Below are 21,012 nucleotides of genomic sequence, written 5' to 3'. Positions count from 1 at the left end.
TCTCCCTCCATTTCCATACTGAGATCATGACATTCACATTGATCAGACAGGTTTCCCTTTTTTTAAAGCCAGGAGGCTCTGCTACTAGCCCTGAAGTCAGAAGTAATCAACCTCTTGCAATGAAGTGCTACAAGTTTTGGGGCACAGTGTGACAGGGGTCATGTGGTTCTTGCAAAGTCTATTGAGAAAAAGTGGTTCTTTTAGCAGGTTGTAACATTTTCCTCTTCAGGCTCTGAAGCTGAGGACATACAACGCACAAGAGATAAAGCTCTTTCAAGACCTGTCTTTAAAGCTTTAAGGAAAATTCACCAACAGGTTCAGGTTGCATTTTCTCAAGTAAATCCCTTACTGAATAATTAACAAGAAACTGAAGAGACATGTCTCATTTCTCCTCCTCACTGCTTCTGGAAACATCCCTTTTCGAAACACCCAGGGACAAAGTCCTCACAAAACAGCATTTCAGGCATACATTTATATTGGACATGTTACTTGAAAGAAAACTGTGCAGGGACATAAGAACAAGCTGGATTTTTGAACACATAGCATGTTGTAATTCAACAGACTATCCTGCTCAGCTGCAGCAAGCAGCAGGAACAGAGATCAGGAGCTGTAAATTTGAAACAGGAGGAAAAAAGAAGGGGGGGAGAGAGAGGGACGAGCTGGAAGACCAGATCACAAGGAAACAATAGTTCCAGGTGAATTAAGTGGAAGAGCCCAAGTTTGACAACAAATTTATTTATTCTACCTTTTTACTTATACATGCCAGTCAAGAGTTAAACAGAAAAGTTAATGGAGATATTTTTATAAGAATTTCCACCTTGGACCTCAAGGATAATACGAATTAAATACTTTTAGTCTGAGAAATAAGGGTAAAAAATGTGAAAACTAGTATTCTACCTATGAAGGTGTGGATGAGAGAAAGGGTTTTAAGTGTTTTAACAGTAAAGTTCCAGATTTATTCCAGACTAATTCTTCATTAACTTCATTGTCATGTCATCTTACCTTCTCAATAAAATAGAGACTGAAACAAATCAAATCTGTGAATACAAGAACTAACAACTTTTGTCTGCAGATTACCATTTTATGGTCGCTAATCTAGATTATCCAGAAAATTAAGTCTTTATTTTATGTCACTCCTGTATGTACTGTATGATGTTTAACACTCCAGCTGACACTTGAGGTAGGCATAAGGTTTCTGCCTCCAACTTGGCCAGCTCCTCTCCCCAGCTTTCCTTTGGCTTTGTATGAAGGCACTATTGCTAGATGCACACATAAATACATTAGCAAAGTCTCATCAGAAAGAACAGTTAAATCTGGCAGAACATGCCATGATGGAAAAATCCACTTTTCTGTAATCCATTTAAAAATAACATCTTCTAGACTTCTCTAATTAAATTATTCTATCATGAGATTTCATTTATCTTCTCTTTCTCAATCACAGTCAGCACTTGCTGCTTCTTCCCTCTCCTTGGTGAGAAGCCCTGCGCAAGGACATGGTCCAGTAATTTCTCTCCTCACCTTACTTCTCCTGCTGCATATAAAGCTCTCTTCTTCCTCCAATCTACTGACATCAAATTAATTTTAGTGACACAGATTCACAAATCAGATTCATTACTTCTTCTTCTTACAGATTACATCTTCAAAGTAAGCAAGAATTTCTCCATGTCTGAGGCACTGTGCAGAGCTCCAGAGTCCAAAAGTAATTTGCAGTAGGTGTTTTCTTTCTTCCCTAATATGCTCCTTTGTACATTGATCCCTAAACCTCATGTATAAGACATTAAAGTGATGATGTTTTTAAGCACAAATGTTAAACTAACCTCAAGGGAGAAACAGGAGATAATACGAAGAAAAGGTACATCACAAGAAATCAGATGTGTCAAAAAAAACCCCAACCCAAACATCAAAACTCAAACATGCAACAAAATTGCTAGCAAGCAACCATCTAAAAGAGCAAAAAATTCTCTTATCTCCAAGTCTGCTTTGCTTTCATTAGCACAAAAAAATCCCCAAAATCCCCACAAAACCAAACACCAGTTACTGTTCAGATTATATGCAGACTATATGCAGTTACTATATGCAGACTGATGCTTAAGTTGCTCTACCACCATACAAAACACAACAGTCTCTGGTGGGGTGTTCCATCACTTTCAGGTGTACACACCAGGGTTGCAGCAACTGCATTCACAGGATGCTTTCTTGTATTAGATAAGACATGTCCGTGCAGGAGTAGGAGAGCAAATCTTGTTTGTCTGGAAGCACTCACTTGGACACAAATCAGTTCAGAAGGCAAACAAGCAACATCCAGGAGTTGCATATGTTAACAAAATAGATGTATTTGTCAACTATCCTGCCTTCCAGCACAGGTTGCTGGCTAGGGTTTTTTTTCCTTGTCCAGTGAGAAAGAAAGCATCAATTCCCATCTATTTCACAGCATCCTAGGTTTTGCTATTCGCTGCCAGACCGGTATCAGCACGTTTGTGTTAAGGCAGCTGGTGGCAGGCAGAGAAGAAGAGGATTTCATGGAGGAATCTCTGCTCAGATGCTGTGGAAATGCAGCCGAGGTGGACAGCCAGACTCCAGGCAAGAGCACAAAGCAACAGCAGCAGCTGCCAGGCAAGAGAGCTGGGTCCATGTGAGGCTGTGGGACAAGATCAAAAGCCTCGGAAGTGCTTCCCCCTACTTAGCTTATCTCTTCACGGTAAAATAGCTGGATCACCAGCCCAGGCTGAACCAAAACAAGTGTTCAAGCCTTTCCTCTATCAGAATATCTAGTTTGAAAAAACATTGGTTATCTTGTTTTCAGTGGGGGAGAGGAAAAGAGGAGCACCTTGTGGGCAGAAGGGAAGGATCCTGCAGTACAGATGACAGGCATACCTTGGAGAGCAGGTGGCTGAATTAAGAAGGGAATGCACTGATGTGCAGGCAGTGATTCAAACAAGTGAGCTGAATCCCAGACAGCAAAGCAAAGATTCTACACCACCCTTCACCAAGGCCTACTCACCTGGACTTCTAATTACTTGTTGAACAAAATTTACCTATCACACAATGCATGTGGTGTCGTGAGGATGACCAAGACCGCTAAAGAGACTTTCAATCAGGTTGTAAAGTGACTAAAAAGAACAAACGCTTCAAATAAAAAGCAGAAATATCAAATTGTCTGCAGCTGGAAGTAGGACAGTTAAATACCATTGTTGCAGAGTTCTCCAAGCATCCTGAGAGCTGAAGACAAAACAAAATATAAGTTTCTAAATCCATTTTGGAAGCAAGGAAAACTTAAGCATAAGGCTCATGGAGCACTTAGGATACTGATCTTCTAGAGACTGACTTCCAAAGTCTTGGACCCTGCTCAGACCTTGCATAGCAGTAATGTAGTCTTTCCTCACACAGTGTAGTGATTATTGACATGCTTGTGAGGAACCATCTCTACTGTTATGGTAATCCCAAAGTAACATATTTATCTTTGGTTAAATCCATAATTATTTTCACATAAATGACAGCATATGGCAACAGTGAGGAGAGAGGATTTTGAAATGAGAATATCCTCATGTCGCAAGACTTGTGTCCAGAACAAGCACACTATCAATACAGTTGTAAGTTCAGTTTAATCAAAAACTACAAAAATGGGTAGCAACTAATATATCATGTAGCCAGAATTCATCTCTATGGTAGGTATAAAATATGAGCTGTACACATTGAACAAACAGTATTATTCTTACTGATTATCATAGTAAAGAACCATGCTGAGAGTTTGGTATCAAGCATCATGCAGAGCCAAATATAGCTTAACAAGATGTGCCCACACACAGATTTCCTCAGTAGGTGCCACAGCAAAACCCATCACTTCTCAATTCACAAAGTAATGGATCTCAGCTCCACTGAGAGCTGAATCAGCAAACAGAACAGGAATAACCTATCTACCAATAAGATAAAAAACAATTTCATTCTCCCACTGCACTCACACTTCCATCTTTTCCACAGTTTTGAGTCTTGGGGCTTGGACGTAACACCAAACTGCAAGGTTAGACCACTCCCACAGAAGACCACGCCATCTGAGTCCCCTTATCTGCTGCCAGCTGGAAAGTCACTACAGACAGCCAGTGCAAAACTGCCAGCACAGAGCAACTACCAATGCAATGGGCTAGCATGACCAAGTCCTTGGTATAAACATTCAATGGAAGCAAGAGGAGCAGCAGAAAAGCCTGCCAGGCTTTGATCACAAATAGACAGCAACTCACAGGTAGACACAGCAGTGCAAGAAGCTCCTCTCCTACAAAAGCAACAGGGTCAGCCTGCTTCAGAGAAAGGGGTGGACAGCAGGACAGTTCAAATGGCACTCCTGAAGCTGGGAAGGATAGGAAAGTCACTCCAGTGCCTAATTCCTACTATCCTAGCTCATAGTGATTTTCTTTTTATGCTAAAAGAGCTGAATGAAACAAGCTGCTGACAATCTGTCAATGGCTGTGAAAGGTGTATCACATTAAGAACAAAAGACCTGGGTTCCACAGCACATCTGTTAAGAGAAAGCGTGTGCAGGATAGAAATTTCTTTCAAGTAAGAATACAACAGTTAAATTAACAGGTTCAGGGCATTTTAAGGAACATGCAATATCATGACAAAAACACATGAGTGGAGCTTAGAGGATTTATTATTTGTCAAAGGCAAATAATACCCCTCTTCTTGGAGAAGAGGGATACTAAAAAGGATTGCACCACCTCTGCAAGAACACAGCATACATGCATAGTATACATAATCCTGAATATCAGCATGCATTAAATTAACTGCAGAAACTTTATCCATTGCCCCTCCTGTCTAGAAGAAGCTACAGAACAAGAAAAGCCATTAACATTTTAATGAACCCTGGATAGCAGGGCCCTAAGCTTTAAGAATTTGGCCTCCAGGGGTTGTGCAAGAAGAAAAGGGGGGATGGAGTCACTGCAGGAAATCTCTGGGGGATGAGCAGCACGGGTAGCAACCTGCTACAGCTCACAGGGATCTGAAACACAGGGCATGCCTTTGGAAGAAAGGGAAGCTAAATGAAGATCCAGTTGAGGCACCAGGAAAGAACTGCAGACATTCAAGCACATCTTTCTGTCTTTGGAGACTGCACTTTATAAATCACAGGGTCTTTCAGGACTTACCTGAGAGAAATGTCTGAGTTCTGTGGGGAACAAAATAGCACACAAGCACTTGTGACTGTGCTTAGAGCAGAATCCTCCCCTCCCTCATGCAGAGCAAAGACTTGCACTGGAGCTCCATGCAAAGCACCTGAGCCCTACCCAAACTCCAGGGTGATCAAGGAAGAATGCTTCAGTGACCCAGTGTCTTCACAGAATTCACCTGTGGCGTGAGAATCCAGGAAAAGATTTAATCAAGCCCGGGGAGTGTGAGGGAACCAGCAGTAGCTTCAGACACACAGCAGGTGAGTACCTATCTCAGAAGATTCCTCAGGGAACACTCTGAGTTTCAGACATGCTTTGCCAGCAAGTCAAAAGCTCAGGCATGTACTGTTGAAATCCTACCGAGTCTGTTTTCTTTAGCCTTAGAATGAGCACATGAGCTTTTTGAACAACTTGATACCAAGAAGCAGAGATAAACTGGATTGCCAAACAACCTTCAAAGTGCTCACCATCACTATGCTGTTTTCTTAGCACAGCTTCTGTGCCCTCTTATATTCCAGTCCTTGATTCATCCTTTCAACCTTAGCACAAAGAACAGCCTCAGCCAGACTAGAAAAGCACAGTAGGGATGCTTCCTAGGAAAATCTGCATGAACACATGGGCCTTCCAGGGCATGAGAAATAGCATCAACATGCAAATACTCCAGGAAAAGTTTAAGAATATATGGCTGCTAGCCTTCCCAAATCCTTTTCCTTATGCACCACTGAAGCTATCCTTACCCTCCCCAAACTTCTCCCACATACACAGGGAGCATCAAATTTACATCTGCTCAAGACTTTTTAGTTTTATCTCTTTGAAGCATGTTTGTAGTTCTAGATTCACTCATTAACCAAGAAACTGCTTAAAGAATTTATTATTGTAGCACATTTTTAACATATATACTAACATGTACTGGGCATTTTAGAACACCTGAGAATTTAAGAGAGACACATGTCAGAGTTTCCCTATGGACCCTTCCCAAGTGTCTACAAAGCAATGCTACCTACATGGCACATAATGCTGTATGGCACGAGTACACAGAGCTACCTGCAGACATCAGCAGAGACTGACCCCTCCTCTAGATTCAGCACCTCACAGCTGCTCCAAGCACAACTGGGCACCACAGCTTGGAAGGGCACCCAAGTCCATCCCTGTGACACACCCACCATCTCACGTGGCTTCAAATGTGAAGCCATATGTTCACATGTTGACCAAAGGGTTATAAAGTAGGAGAAAGAAAGGCATGTTATCATTTTATTATGGCAGAAATGGAAGTACTCTGTTTATTCAAAACCCTTTCCTCCTTCTGTGATGAGAGGTTAAAATAGAAAAAGCTATTCACTTGCAGAGAACATTAAATGAATTTATATCTGTATTTTTAAGCTCTTTGAGGAAACAGAATGGCCAGAACTGAAGGCAATTAGTGCACCAAACCAGACAACTAGAACAACAAAAAACACAGAACAATGATCTCTTATTTCCCAAGCTCAGATGTCACCATCACACTCTCCTATTCATGCAGCATACTGCATTTTGAAAAGCAGAGCTGTTTTTCTCTGCCTGAAAGGAATATGAAGCATTCCTATTTTTTTTCTAAGTAATTTTGGGCAGTCAGAAAAAGAAAACCTTTTGGAGTGCAAACAACTGAACAGGACAAACCTGTGGCAGGTTTAGAATGAGACATACTGGGAGGTGGATTCAAAATACAAAGCTAGTAAATTAAAGTATTGTAAAATCAAAAACCTTTTGTGAGAATTCCCCCTGCAGCATCCCAGATGGTGTGTTATGCCTTTTGATTTGGAGAACCATGAGACAATCATAAAAATGGCCAAACAGTGGAAAGTAAGACTAGTTATTTTCCACCATGGCCCCCCTGCACCACTTTGCACGGTGTATTTTTAATTTGAAGAGTCAAGTCATGCAGTAACTGTGACATAATTAATCAGAGGGAAATGGCATCAGTCACCTTCTGCAATGAACCACAGAGAAAAGAAAGCAATGCAATAAAATGGGTAATTAACACTGAACCTTGGATATAGGAAAGGAACTGCTCCCTGCCACCTGCATTAGTTCAACCCATTACTGGAAAAAATACTTCCCTGTGCAGTAACTTCTACTGACACACGCATCTACCCAGCCATAAACATTCACACCATCTGCTCTTGTTACAGCTCAGTTCTCAAGCCAACTTCCAAGCCAGGCTGACAAGAGTTCACATGGCTCTGATCCACCAGATCTTTTCCAACTAGTTATTCATTTGCAAAGAGAATTACTAAGCCAACAGAGGGTTTCTTTTTGTATGAGGTCTGTCACTGACAGCACCCAACTCAGCCAAACTCAGTAGCCAAATACCACATCAACTAATGTTCATGTATTTCTAAAATGTTTTAACTAATCTGTCTCTTCAGTCTCTGTTTTTTTCCTCTTAAAAGGTTTTCCAAATGTGCATAAAATTATATGGTTCACAGAAGTTTTTCAGCAATTGCCTGGAGACTCATCACGCTTCATCAATTTTATTATCAGATAGAGATGGAATTTAAAGCACCAAAACAAATAAAGGAAATATGCTATAGAAAGGTGAAGTACCAACAATATTCTTCTGTCACAAAGAGTCGATGTGAATTTAAACCATCAAGAAAAAAAGGCTCCCTGTTACACTGTTTATTTTCTTGAATATTCAATTACAACCCTCATTTATTTACAAGGTTACACAACCTTGATCGCTCCCACCCCTTCCATCACAGCTGAGAGAGCATTTTGGGCACATCCACTGCATGTAAAGAAGCAAAAATAGCTGACAGTTGCTCTAATTTGGTAACACAGATTCACTGGTTTTAGATCACTGGGTCAAAAGACTGCTTAAAGGTGACCCACCAGCCCCTGAACTTCTTGCAGAACTAGTAAGTTCACCAGGCCACAGAAAAAAAAAGATATTTTTGCTCCATCACAGTGCAGGACAATATACACAGCAAGCATTGCAACCCATGTTGTTTCCAAAAACACATTTTAGAAGGTAGTTTCTCCCAGCATTCTTTTCTGAATTTATCTTTGCAGTTGACAAACAGACTGATTCTTCTTCCAAAAGTACAACTAGAAATACCAGCACTCTGCCTCTTGCTAATCCCAGGTAAAGACCAAAGCAGAGATAAAGAACTAGACTTCTAACCCACAAGCAGTCCTTTTTTTAGGACAGAAAGCAGCTTTATTTTTTTTCAACTTCTTTTTTTTTTCTTTTTTCTGTTTTTTTCCATCTCTAAATGCCAGGCATTTCAGAGAGCTTGGGAAAAGAAGTCAACATTGTGACAGATACACATATGAAACTACCACATGAAGCATTTTTTAAATTGGAAAATAAAACAGGCTCTCAGAAACACAGAACTACAGCCAAACACTATTTTATTACTGTATTTATACCACAAGCTCCCTTCTGCTCTTTCCTTCCAGAACTAAAGGTAAATCCATGAATTAGACAAGAAAGTGTTCTGTAGGACATAGATAACAATTTCTGAGACAGAAAAATCCTACTAACACAGTTTTCTAGACCATGTCATAGGACAGTATAGAATCAAACAAATTAACCTTGGAGCTTACCATTTCTAGACAAATCAAGTTCCACCAGCTGCATGAAATTTGCTATTTCTGGAGGGAGCCGTTGGATTTCATTATCACTAAGTCCAAGTTTCCGTAACTTCACAAGCTGGAAGAAAGGCTGAAAGAAAGAAAAAATTGCATTTCAGAAAATATTCACATAACTCACATATAGGCATGATAAATGATGAGGAATAACTAGAATCACTTTCAAAATGTGAGCTAATTAAAGCTATTTCATGGCATTAGTTATGCAGATCTCCTTCACACCTGTACCAGAACAAACATTTTGTTTTAATTTTCACATGCAGACAAACTGAATGTGAAAATAACCTATATTTTACTTAAAATGAAAATGCATGTAAAAAAAAAATCCATAAAGCTTGTTGTTAAAGATCATTGCAGATAGACACTAGCAAAATCCAGAGTGCCAGCTTAAAGTCATTAATGGGGCAAGGCTACCAAGCAGAGTAATTAAAAGCATCCTAATTACACACCAGGGCTCGTTAGGAAGTTAATGCAGAGGGAGAACAAGATCTAGAAAAGTGATGAAGAGGGGCTGACAAGGTCTTCTTCAGCAGTGAACACCAAAACCAACTAGGTTACAGAACCAGCCTCCCCCAGGCAGGCTTTCCTTCCAGCCTCAGACACCCTCTGTTCTATGGCCCAGTTTCAGAAGGACTAATGAAACTTGGGCAGCATTTCAGGTCTCCTTTGCTTGAGGAAAAACCCAGCCCAGCCCTGTCCATGTGAGAACACAGCACATAATGCAGCGTGCAAACATTCCCTGACCTCAGCTATGGGCTCAGGGGGTCTGGCAGCCCCCAAGACAAAATAACCATCAAACAGGCCAAGCTGAAAGTCAGGTCAATCCCAGGCACTGGGAGCAGCTGGTGACTGAAAAAGGATCATTTAAAACATACTGAGATGTAGGCATTGCTAAGAAAGTTGTGGAGCTCTTACGGAAACTTTCCTTTCTTCCAGGCAGGTCTTTCATGGGGTGAGGATTTGTGCAGAATGAAATGACTTGACACATAAGTCATCTTGATCAAAACTGAACAGACTCCTCCAATTTTGAGTGAGTTTTGTGCCCCTGGAGTGCGCAGGGAGTTTGATCCAGCAGTCAAACATGTGCATCTCACCCACTCACAGGATGGGTGCATGCCTACACCCCCACGGTTTTGCCACCCTGGGGTAACTGGAAGATATTGTAAATTTGGGATACCCACTAACATTTCATCACCTACAATCCCTTCTAGGAAATTAGCACCTCTTCTTGAGTTTTTTTTTATTTAAGTGATGGAGTATGTGCTCTAAATGTCACTCAGATATTACTAAGATTGACATAAAAAGGGACAGTAAGGCATCTTACTAGGACACAAGGCAAAAGCAGTTTCATCAATCTGTATTACAATACAGGTTTTCAATCTTATTTTGAGTGGTCAAGATCATAAATCAGGTTAAATGCAAAGTTTTGCACTTCTGCATCAATCTTACAGTATACACTGTGCCACAGAAAAATAAACCACATCTGAAACAAATGTGATTTTCCCTCAAAAACATGGGTTCCTTTTAGGGGATAAGAAGGATAGAGCTTTAAAAAGTTTATAAACACTCGACAGTAAAAGATGCACCAGATTTGAACGTGGAATTTCAAAGGCATTTTTGAGTCAGAATGGCACTCCTCCACCCTCCCCCATATTAAAAGTGTTTTGTAACACAGTTGAAATTTTAAGAGGAAGGTAAAATTCTCTGTAATTCCATATTTCTAGCTCCCTAAAAACTTATGTTCCAATTAAAATAGCCACAAATGCATTTTAATCCTTCATTGTCCTCAAAAGATCCGTAACTGCATTTTCATATCATTACCATTCTTACCTTAAAACAAATGTAGCCCTTTCTCTAAATATTTATTAATATGCCTAAACCAAAAATCCATCAGAAGCTTAGAAAAGCACTTAAAGACACTTTTGTGAAAACATAGCAGGAGTACACTCTGCAGAAGAGATCCCAATCTGTCCTAACACTCCAGAGTAAATACTTGCCAAAATGTGTTCCTCAAAGCAGTGTGTAGCTGCTAAACTGTATGAAAGTTATAAATATTTATGTTCTCCTACAAATCTTATCTGAGCAACAGTTGTCCCTGACAGATATTCAATGGCAAGTGAGCAAAGACAGCAGGAACACGGTTAAAAGACAGAGCAGTCATCCAAAGAGCTGGATATCCTCTGGAAGGTTTGAGAGCGCTCAGAGTACCACGTGCCAATGCAGTCCGTGTTTATTAAATGTGCAGAGCACGTGTGCAACAAGCAATATTACACAATATTTAAAGATATTCCTGTTTCCTCAGCTGACTACTACTTAAAAGAAAAATTAACTGGAAGGTTTATTTTCCATCTGTATAACAATTTTTAATGAATGACACCATTTCCTAGATAAAATCAAACTGCAGTTACACAAATGGCATTTCTTTGAACTTCTGGTTTGTTTGTTTTTTTTCCTTTAAACTACAGGACTCGATCACTCTTGCACGTTTAGTGCATCCTAGTCCCATTTCATTAAGTGTTCTTCCTTTCTCTAAGACACATCATTAGTGCTCTGAAGCACTGCTGGAGAGGCAAGCAATTCCTTTTAGCCATATATGTTTTACCTTTCAAAAAGGCCACAAAGGGAATGAAGGGAAAACAGAGAACAAAGAGAACTAAAAGCTTACTCAATACAGTTCAACAAACATAAACATATATATGTATATATACATATGTGTATAAATATCTGAGATTTTTAAAATACATGGCAACAAGAAACATGTTCCTAATTTGATGTTTCTAACACAGTTCTGCCTCTATTTGGTAAGCTCTAACACGATCCAAAGTGCAATGGGGCTGTTGGCCAGAGCAGCATATCCACCCAGCACGCTCTAATAGCTGGTTTTGATTGCAGACCCAATGCCTCTATGAGTATCTTGGCAACACTTCTAATGCTGCTTAGTTTAGCCAGCCTAATTAATAGTGCCTCAATGAGAAAAATAATGCCATGAGCATAAGCACTGAAGTAGCCTATAACTTGCTATTTAGTACCAGTTCCTGGCCCTCAACTGAAGCTTTTCCTGCTATCAAAGAATTTATAGAGGTTTCTATTATATGGATTTTCTAAGAATATACATCTTGAACAGATCCCTTCTCTCACTGGAAAACTAACCAAGACTCTCTCACCCAGACACATATTTTAAAAAAAACTTCATTCTGACAAAATTGGGTCGATGTCAGCCAACGGAAGAAAAAAAGTAACAGATAAGTTCATGACTCACTGAAAAGTATAAACAGACAGTATGATCCCACAGTCCTCATTTTTTATACCCTTTTTTTTAAGAATACCACTACAACTGGCACTCAATTCTAGAAAAGAAAAAGTTAAGAGAATTATGCCAAACTAGTAGGATATTTTCTTCCATGCAAGTGGCCAAGACAACATATCTCTGGGTTTCTTTCAATGGTTCTCTCCCAAAACAAAAAATACTCATGCCTGAGAATTCTCCCTGAAAATTCAGCACCTTAGCTGATGGGAATAAAAAAAAAAAACATAAATGGAAATACAGGAAAACAATAAACAGTTGAAGTAAAACACATAGGAGGGAACAAAGATGTATTTACAGCTAATGCTGTTTAAGGGGAGGAGCAACATTTCAGCATCATCTGAGCTGCTAGAGCCTTTGCAGGGCTAGAGACATGTCACACTCCAAACCCACCTGGCACAGGTAGCATAACTAAATGTTTACTGTGTTAAGCTCAACATTTCCATAAAAAGGCTACTACTAGCTATTGCAACCACAACTAGCAGCAAAGAGAATTAAAAATTCTCTTTAGGCAGAACCCACTGCCTAATTCTCACAATGGGCTAGCATAAGCAGTAGAAATTAGAATGAGATGTAAAGGAGAAAGAAAATTGCAAATTAACTTGCTTCATGGTTACACACACACTAGATAAGATGAGGGTTTGGTGGTTTTTTTTGCTTCAGGATTTTTTTTTTTTTGCAAGCACTTGAGCTGTTCCTGACAAGATCAGGAATTTGTAAGCATTTGCTCTTATGTCAGATTTCCCTCAGATGCCAATATGGATTTTCCACATACACATGCTGCCTCAGCTTTTAAGTCTTCTTCAGGCAATTACATTATTTTATTAAAATGAATTAAGTAAGCTCTAAGACAGAGTATGTTACTAGGCTCTGTTTCTTAAGAACGTCTGTATTTATTTCAGCCATTTTCCAAACTTACACATGACCAACTAAAGGCTATCTGTGCCTTAGAATTAAGAAGTGGTACATAGTAACTTAAACACAGTTTAACTCCTAAATGCATTCTTGTTTTAAATCTTACTTCAGGCTCCATTTTCTTCTTCTACATTGTAAACAAAAATCAATGGGGACACCATTTCATTTGTTTACTTCCAATCACCAGCTATGTGTCCTCCTTCGGTCACCGGATAAGGGAAATTACAGCCAACCCTTCCCCACACTTTTTATAGTGCTTCAGAAAGATCTTTTTCTGAGCTCCTTCAGGCAAACACAAGTAGAAGAGGTAATTTTGGTAAGAAAAGCAATGAACAAGAGATAAGGCATCAAATCCATGAAATAACCTTGCAACATAGCTGCTGCCCAACAAGGTCCCTACCCCCTGGCAGTTACCATTTTGTCTGCACTGTTGCTTGGCATCAGTGGCAGCAGAGGAAGCCTGTAAGAATATTGTGCTATTTAGTGCAATACAACAGAAGCCCAACCCACTTTGGGTGAACACACTGCTTGGTGCTCAGGACACCATGAGGAAAACAAGGATTAAATCCCATAGTGAAGCAGCACCAGTGAATCCAAGCACTCAGCTTCCTCAGAATGGGTTTAATAACCAGGCTCTGGCACAAGCATACACACACATTCCCCATCTGCCTGAAGGGCAGAGGCTAAGAGGGAAGGGTGAGCTTTTCCTCATTCCACTCCACTCCACTTCTGTCAAAGTCATCAACAGAAAGGCCTTTGAGAGACTATCAGTAGGGGTCACTCAGTGCTAAGGATTCCAAGGAGAGAGGACACTCAGTGCCCTACACTCACCAACTGGCGGGATTTCAAGTATCACTTCTACTCCAGTCAGCCAGTGGACATCCCAGTCTGGAGCTCCCAGCAAGCTGTAATGCACCCTGCACTCCAGCCTCAAGACATCACCCTCAGTCAAAATCCACAACTAACCTGTGAGCAAAAAATTCTTTCTAGGATGCAGTCCTGTACATCATTGTCTAAAAATCCAACCCAGAGACTTCTGCCAGTAGCACGGGTGAGAGTGCTGAGGAAAACCAGCAAGAGCACAGAAAACAGACACCTTTCCTGTAGAAGCACATCCAAACTAGCTGCACAATAAAATGCTGAGGAAGCTGAATCCTACTCTGGATTCATGAACTGTGAAAAGAGATCTCAGCAGACTCCAGTAAAGCCTAGCATGGGCATTATCAGTTTGGCATCTCCCACAAAGCCTGCCAGCAACATCAGGACTCCTCAAGTCACTCTGTCTCCTTTCACCTGTGAGCAAGGACAGCTGGCAAAGGCAACAGGGTTTCTCAAATATGGATCCCACGTGATCCTTTGGGCACAACACACTTTAATTTTCAAATAAAATACTCCCTTAGATACAGAAGCAATTTCTGAGGGCAGGGATGAACTCACAGTGCAGCACAGCAGGGTCATCATGCAATTGATAACTCTACATCAAAGCAGCAGCTGATGGACTTCCTCTGGAGCCATGAGGAGATGCAGCAGCAGCTGGTGATGGACAGCAGCACACAGACCTCTGCCTGCCTGTTCTGTGGCAGGCTGGCAAATGGACAACCACTCCATGCAGCTGAGGTCTCTAATTCTGTCTTCACATGTGCCATGAGCAAAGCCAGAACTATTATATATACTTGGCATGATGAAAGATTGTTTCACACACACAACCATGTATGCAGAATATATTCAAGCTATCCTTTGGTCTTGCAACATTCTACTACCAACTTTGTGATCACGAATATTAGTGAAAAACATCATGGAGGTGGACATTGAAGCAGGAGTCCATACAAAACATTAATAAAATTAGTAGATTTCACAACAAGAGAAAAGATTAATGAAACAGCACAGTTCATGGGCACATATACTAAACAGAACCAAATGCTGCAGCTGCTGTCTCTCCCTCCAATGGGTACTTGAAATGAAAGCCCAAGAGAAAGATCAGCCAGGCTGTGGGGGAAGGCCTACAGAGACAGAGCAAAAAATTACACCAATGCCTCACTGAAGCTGGTATTCAGCATCGACCTGCTACATTTCTGACACCCCATTTTCAAAGCATCTGCCATTTTCTGAACCACTGACAAGGATGGGCCAATTGCAGGTCCTACTCTCAGTTGTTAGTATTCCTTTTAAAAGAAGACAAATAGGGGACTATCCACTCTCAAAAACCAATCCACTGCAGCACTGAATCAAAATGCTGCCCTACCAAGCAATGCATTGACCAGGTTATCTCCCACTGTTCCTGGCAGACAAGGATCTACTTTCTCTTATATCAATTAAGCAGAAGCAACAAAGGTTAAAGAGCACTCATGCTAGAGCTGTTTGTTAGAGCACCAAGGTGAGAGGGACTACCTCTGCCTTTAAGAGAGGCCAGAAAACATCTACAACAATGAAATACAGATTCATTGCAGTTAAATGCATTTGCCATTTGGAGGAAAAAAAACCAAAGCCCACATTAATCTCTCTAATGAATTTCTAGCATGCATTTTTCCAGTATACAAGACTGTTGACAGGAGGTAATGTCTTTATTTTTGACCAACTGATATAATTAGAAAAATAACTCTACGTATAATCATAAAATTTATTTTAGAGGTACAGATGTATAATCTCTGCCCACAAACCTTGTCTCACCTATGTACATCACAAAGAGAAGGGAATGCTACCAGTTTACTACAACAGTACACACCTTACAAAAAAAAGTTAAAGGTATAGAAATGTCTTGAAAGTACTTAATTACATTCAGCTCAGGTCAAAAATCAGTAGAGCGGAGCTGTTACTACAAAAAACTGCCATTAGAAAATATTTCAAACCAAGCACACCTCAAAAGTCTTCTGAACAATCACAGGCACATAACAGGGAAGATAATGACTTTCTTTTGTTTAGGAAACAGCAGACTAAGTTCTTCCTCTGCTTCCATCAGACTGTGGTCTTTCATTTGATGTCAAAAGGTAAAGTATTTCTTCAAGTGTGAAGCAATACAACAGAAAAATCTGGAAAGTAGGAGGAGAAAACCTAGACATACTTAACTGGTAATAAACTTCTTTGTAGCCTTCAACACAGAGCTCTAGGTGTATTTATAGGTATATTAATATAAGGATCCAATGTTGCTTCTCTACAAACTATTATGGATTTTAATAATTCAAGCATATACTGCATGATAGTACTAATTGACAATAATCACAACAGGTCACAAAAGGTAACATAATCTCAAGTTACCAGCGCTCTTAGCAAGTATTTTAAATAGCATTTGTCATACTGAAAACAATCTCAAACTTTCAATAAAACTACTTTTACTGTGTGTGCACAGTCTGCTTCAGCTTCACCCAGTGGCACAGTTCTCTCTCTGACACTAACTGCAAATACATGCTTGTTCAAATCACACAGTAGTATTTCTTTAAGGATTTACAGCAAGATGTGCAAAAACACCATATTATTAATGTAGAAAGTAAAACAAGTAAACATTTGAGGGTGAATAAATCTTGAAAGCCAAAACAATTCAGTCTGTATCATTAAAAACACCCAAGTTAAAGACAGGCAAAATCTTTGATATGCCCTCTACAGAATCATAAAACGGGTGAGATTGGAAGGGGCTCTAGAAATCACTTACTGCACCCCTGCTCAAAGCATGGGTCACCTAGAGAATGTCACTTAGGACCATGTTCAGTCACGTTTACAGCATCTTCATGAACAGAGACTGCACAACCTCTCTGGACAATCCAAGCCAGTGTTTGAGCATCCTCACAGCAAAAAAGTATTTTCATATTTCAGACAGTTTCCTGTGTTTCAGCCTTCACCCACTGCCTCTTGTAAGGTCACAGGGCATCCCAAGGTTTCGTGCTGATTAACATGTATTTATATACAACCATGAGCCTTTTTCTTCTCAAAGCTTAACTACTCTGGCTCCTTTAGCCTTCTCTCCTGAGAGATGCTCCAAGCCCTTAACAGTCTTTGTGGTCCCTACAGTGTATGTCCAGTATGTCCATGTCTCTTCTTTTGGGATACCCAGCACTAGACAAAGCACTCCAGGTCTGTTTCCCCAATGCTAGCCAGAGGACAAGGATCACCTGCCGGCAATGCTTTGTGTTGCACAGCCCAGGATATTGTTGGCTCTCTCTGTCATGAAGGAGCATTGCTGGCTGACAGACAACTTGTCCACCAGGTTACCCATGGCCTTTTACTGGAAAGCTGTTTTCCAGGTGGTTGGCCCTCAGCCTGTACTGAAGAACTGGGTTATTTCTCTCCAGGTGCAGGTGTATTTCTCTTTACTGAACTTCATGAGGTTCCTCTATGCCTATTTCTCCAGTCTCTCCCTGTCCTGCTGAATGGCAGTATAAACATCTTTTTTACCAACGTCTTCCAAGGAGAATCCTAAACATACCAAAGTTTGTTTTCTCAATATGCTGGTTTTTGTCCTGTTCCTTCCTCTCAGAACCCAGAACTCCACCATCTTATGGTCACTACAGCCAAGGTGACCAAGGTCAGTACAGCTACTACAACCCTGATCTTCACATCTCAACCTGCCTTTTCTTTTTTTTAAGTATGAGGTCCAATAGATCACCTCTGTCCATTAAATCCTTGAGCAGCTGTGTTAGGAAGCCATCAAAGCACTTCAGAAAACTCCTGGGTTGCTTATGTCCTGATGTGCTGTCCTTCCAGCTGTCATGTCATTCAAGACCCTTGTGAGGGCCTGAGCCTGTAAAAATGAGACTTCTTCCAGTTACGTGTAGAAAGCATCATCGACTACTTCATCCCGATCAAGCAGTCTACAGCACACACCCAAACAATGTCATACACTAATCCCAATCTGCTCTCAGCCGGCCCATCATCCATCTCAAAGAAAAACTTCACAAATCACTGCTACTCTCTCATCCAAAGGGCAAGTCCCCATCCTTGTTTTCCTGGCCTGTCCTTAAAGAGCCTGTGTTTATCCACTGCAGCACTCCAGCCACGTGAGACATCCCACCACATCTCTGCAAACTCAAGGAGATCTGTGCATTCAATAAAAGGAAATAAAGTTCCTATATACGTACAACTTAAGCAGCCATAAACACAAATTTAAAGAGAGGTATAGTACGATAATCATGTCTTTCCACAGATTACTGGCCCCTGACCAAACAAGTGTCTTTCAGGCTTATGGTTGCATAATGATAGAAACAATGATGGAACAGTGAAACTCAGTCCAGAACAGGTTTTTTTGCGAGACAAAGGTATGGTATGGGAAGAACAGTGGGACTGTTTCTTAAGGAGTTTTCACATGATTTTGGTAAGATAACAGCACCCTGGATTTCAACAGCACACATAACAGAGATACCAACAGTGCTGAATGTCAAGCAGAGCAGACCAGCAGCATCTCTAACAAAGAAACTGGGGCACAGGAAGAGGCCAGGGTTTAAACAGGTCTCTTGGGAAAAGGGTCTCACATCTATCTAGTAACTCTACAGAAAAGCTTTAGTATATAACACCAAGAAGAAAAATCACAGATGACAGATATAATTTGTAAGCTCAGAGATGCGAAATAATTCAGTGCTGCACTACATTAGGTTTACAAACACTACACAAAAATCATTCCCCAAAGGAAAAAAAAAACTTCCTCAGACTCTTAGGCTAAACTAAGTGCATAGAAAAAATTTTGAAATTTTTTCTGCCACTGGAGTTTTTCCATAAACAACATCTGCTAGAAGTATCATGGGAAAGTGGTCTTTATTCTTTGAGTTAAAGAACTGAGCAGCAGCAAGACAAAACAGCAGCAAAACAAGTGTTATAAGCTATTTCCACCACCCACCAATGCAAAGAATGCTGTGATTTAACACAAAGGCCAAAACATAATACTGCATTCAAGGGTTCCTAAGATTATTTTTTTTCTGTCACTGGAGAAAGAAATATGCAGGGATTCAGTTTTGTACTGCAAATTTGAATCACAGAGAAATTAAGCTGACAGGATGTATTTGCCCTTAAATTCTAATGTACTGGAATAGAAAACACCATTTCAACTACAGACTGATCTATAGAATTGAAAGCATTTTACTTTTATCTGATGCTTTTCATTAGAAAAGCTATTGAAACGCATCATGCAGAATGTGTTATTTTCTTCTATCAAAGCAATTTGCCAGAAAGCCTACTCTTCATTGAAGAATAGTTTTTGACATGCAGCAAATTATATACTGCACATTACAGCCTGAGTTGAAAAATTCCTCAAGTTTTCACTCCCAAGGAAAATAAAAATGCTATGGGTTCAGAAAAAAACCACACAAACTACATTTTTTAGTTGCTCTATGCACACTGGCAATCATATTTTTTCCCCCAATAAAATCAGATACACAAAATAATCAACAGAAGGCACATGGGATCCAACACAGGAGAAGGAATTATTTAAGCAAGTTAAGAGCTACACTTCACCACCAACTCTATACATAGCCCATCCTTTTCAGACCAAAGGGTGCAGCTCTTTAATTTGTCTTGTAAAACAGAAGTGGCGAGAAGCATGCTGACAGCTAGAAATTGCAGTTCTGTGGGAGAACAGCCACATCTGCTGAGGAAGGCTTCAGAGAGACTTCATTATTGTGGAAAACCACCAGCAGCTTAATAGTGTACAGCTTGCTCCTCCAGCACATCCCACCAGGCTGGCTTATCCTGCAAGAAGGGCAAGAGCAGAGGAGGGAACCTGGGAGGCAGCAGAAAGGAAGGGGAAAGAGCAGAGTACAAAGGAAAGAGATGTTTGCAAGGGCAGTCAAGAACCCAGCACAGAAGGGACAGGAGAGGAAGCAAAGCATCAGCAACAGCCGACAGACAGAGCTCTTTGGGTTGGAGGAAATAAGAAAGATGCTGGAACGTGAAGGATGGGGGAGGATGGGAAAGTATGAACATTCAGGGTGAGGAGTCTGAGACACCAGTGGTAAAGACACAAGAAGGTCACTGACAACATAAGAACAAGTTCTGCATCACGTAACTGGGGAATGGAGCAAAGGGACCCCAGGATCCAGCAGAGCAGCTAAGGAAATCTTGACAAAGATTCACTTACTGACATGGGAAACCAAACATGCAGCAACAAAATTATATAAAAAACCTTTAAGTTACTCTACAAACAAAAATTATTACCTTGTATTCTTAAAATGCTGACAGATACAACTTGATGAAAAAAAAGTATTTGTAGGGAAAAGGGGGTCAGAGAAACAGTTCTTTTTCTGGTCCACGTACTAATGCACAAGGAAGCAAACATGGGGAAGAGTAGAAATAACAGGGGCACCTCTCTCTGCTTCTCAGACATTTCTGTTCAGGTATTTTCCAGATGAACCCTTCCTACTCACTCCCCTTAGAAAAAGGTGAAGAATTCTACCATGCATTTTGGACAGCTTACAGAACAGAAATAAAACTAGCAAAGTAATTCCCTCAACATGATTCAAGTGTATTGCTTGTTTCTCCTGAGGATATTTCTCATAACATACAATTCAGCAATAGTGCTGAGTCCTGCCAGTCATTTTCCTTCAAGATACAGCAATTCTCTAAGTTGTCTTCCATATTTTGATAGGATTTTTATGTGTGTTTCTTCTGTTGGGTTTTTTCATTAACACCCTAACACACACCACATTCTACTAGCTTATTCTAGAATAAGAGAGGTTTTACATATGCTAGGAAAGACTACAAATTAACAAAGCCTAGGACTACTTCTCTATCTCAAAATGGAGATTTTAGGATGTATTAGAGTATATTCTTTTACTGGTGTATTGGATCAAACCAACCAAAAGACACCTTTTATAGCTACTTGATAGAAATGGGGGCAGAGAGAACTCGGGGGGAGGGGGGAAGTGTGTGCATCCAACACAAATTGCCTTATCAGCTTGAGAGAAATGCAGCAGGTCCACATATTTCATCATGCCACTTGCTGATATTCATCTCCCTCAGAAAGCTTTACATTTGAAGGGATGAAAAAAAAATACAAGTGCATGTGGAGTGGATGTCTAGAAATAA

General features: G+C 40.4%; 1 protein-coding gene across 1 annotated transcript in view; it reads right to left on the bottom strand.

Moving 5' to 3' along the window:
* The window catches only part of LRRC1 (leucine rich repeat containing 1), a 69,180-nt gene that overhangs the window by 44,615 nt on the left and 3,553 nt on the right, over positions 1-21,012 (bottom strand). Inside the window, exon 2 of the mRNA XM_030945112.1 lies at positions 8,748-8,865. Coding sequence (XP_030800972.1) covers positions 8,748-8,865 — 118 coding nt within the window. The remainder of the gene's footprint in view (positions 1-8,747; positions 8,866-21,012) is intronic.

This window comes from Camarhynchus parvulus, chromosome 3, assembly GCF_901933205.1.
Source record: "Camarhynchus parvulus chromosome 3, STF_HiC, whole genome shotgun sequence".
In the NCBI taxonomy this organism is placed as follows: Eukaryota; Metazoa; Chordata; class Aves; order Passeriformes; family Thraupidae; genus Camarhynchus; species Camarhynchus parvulus.
The sequence above is the reverse complement of the archived record's forward strand: the minus strand, read 5'-3'. Positions and strand labels throughout refer to the sequence as shown.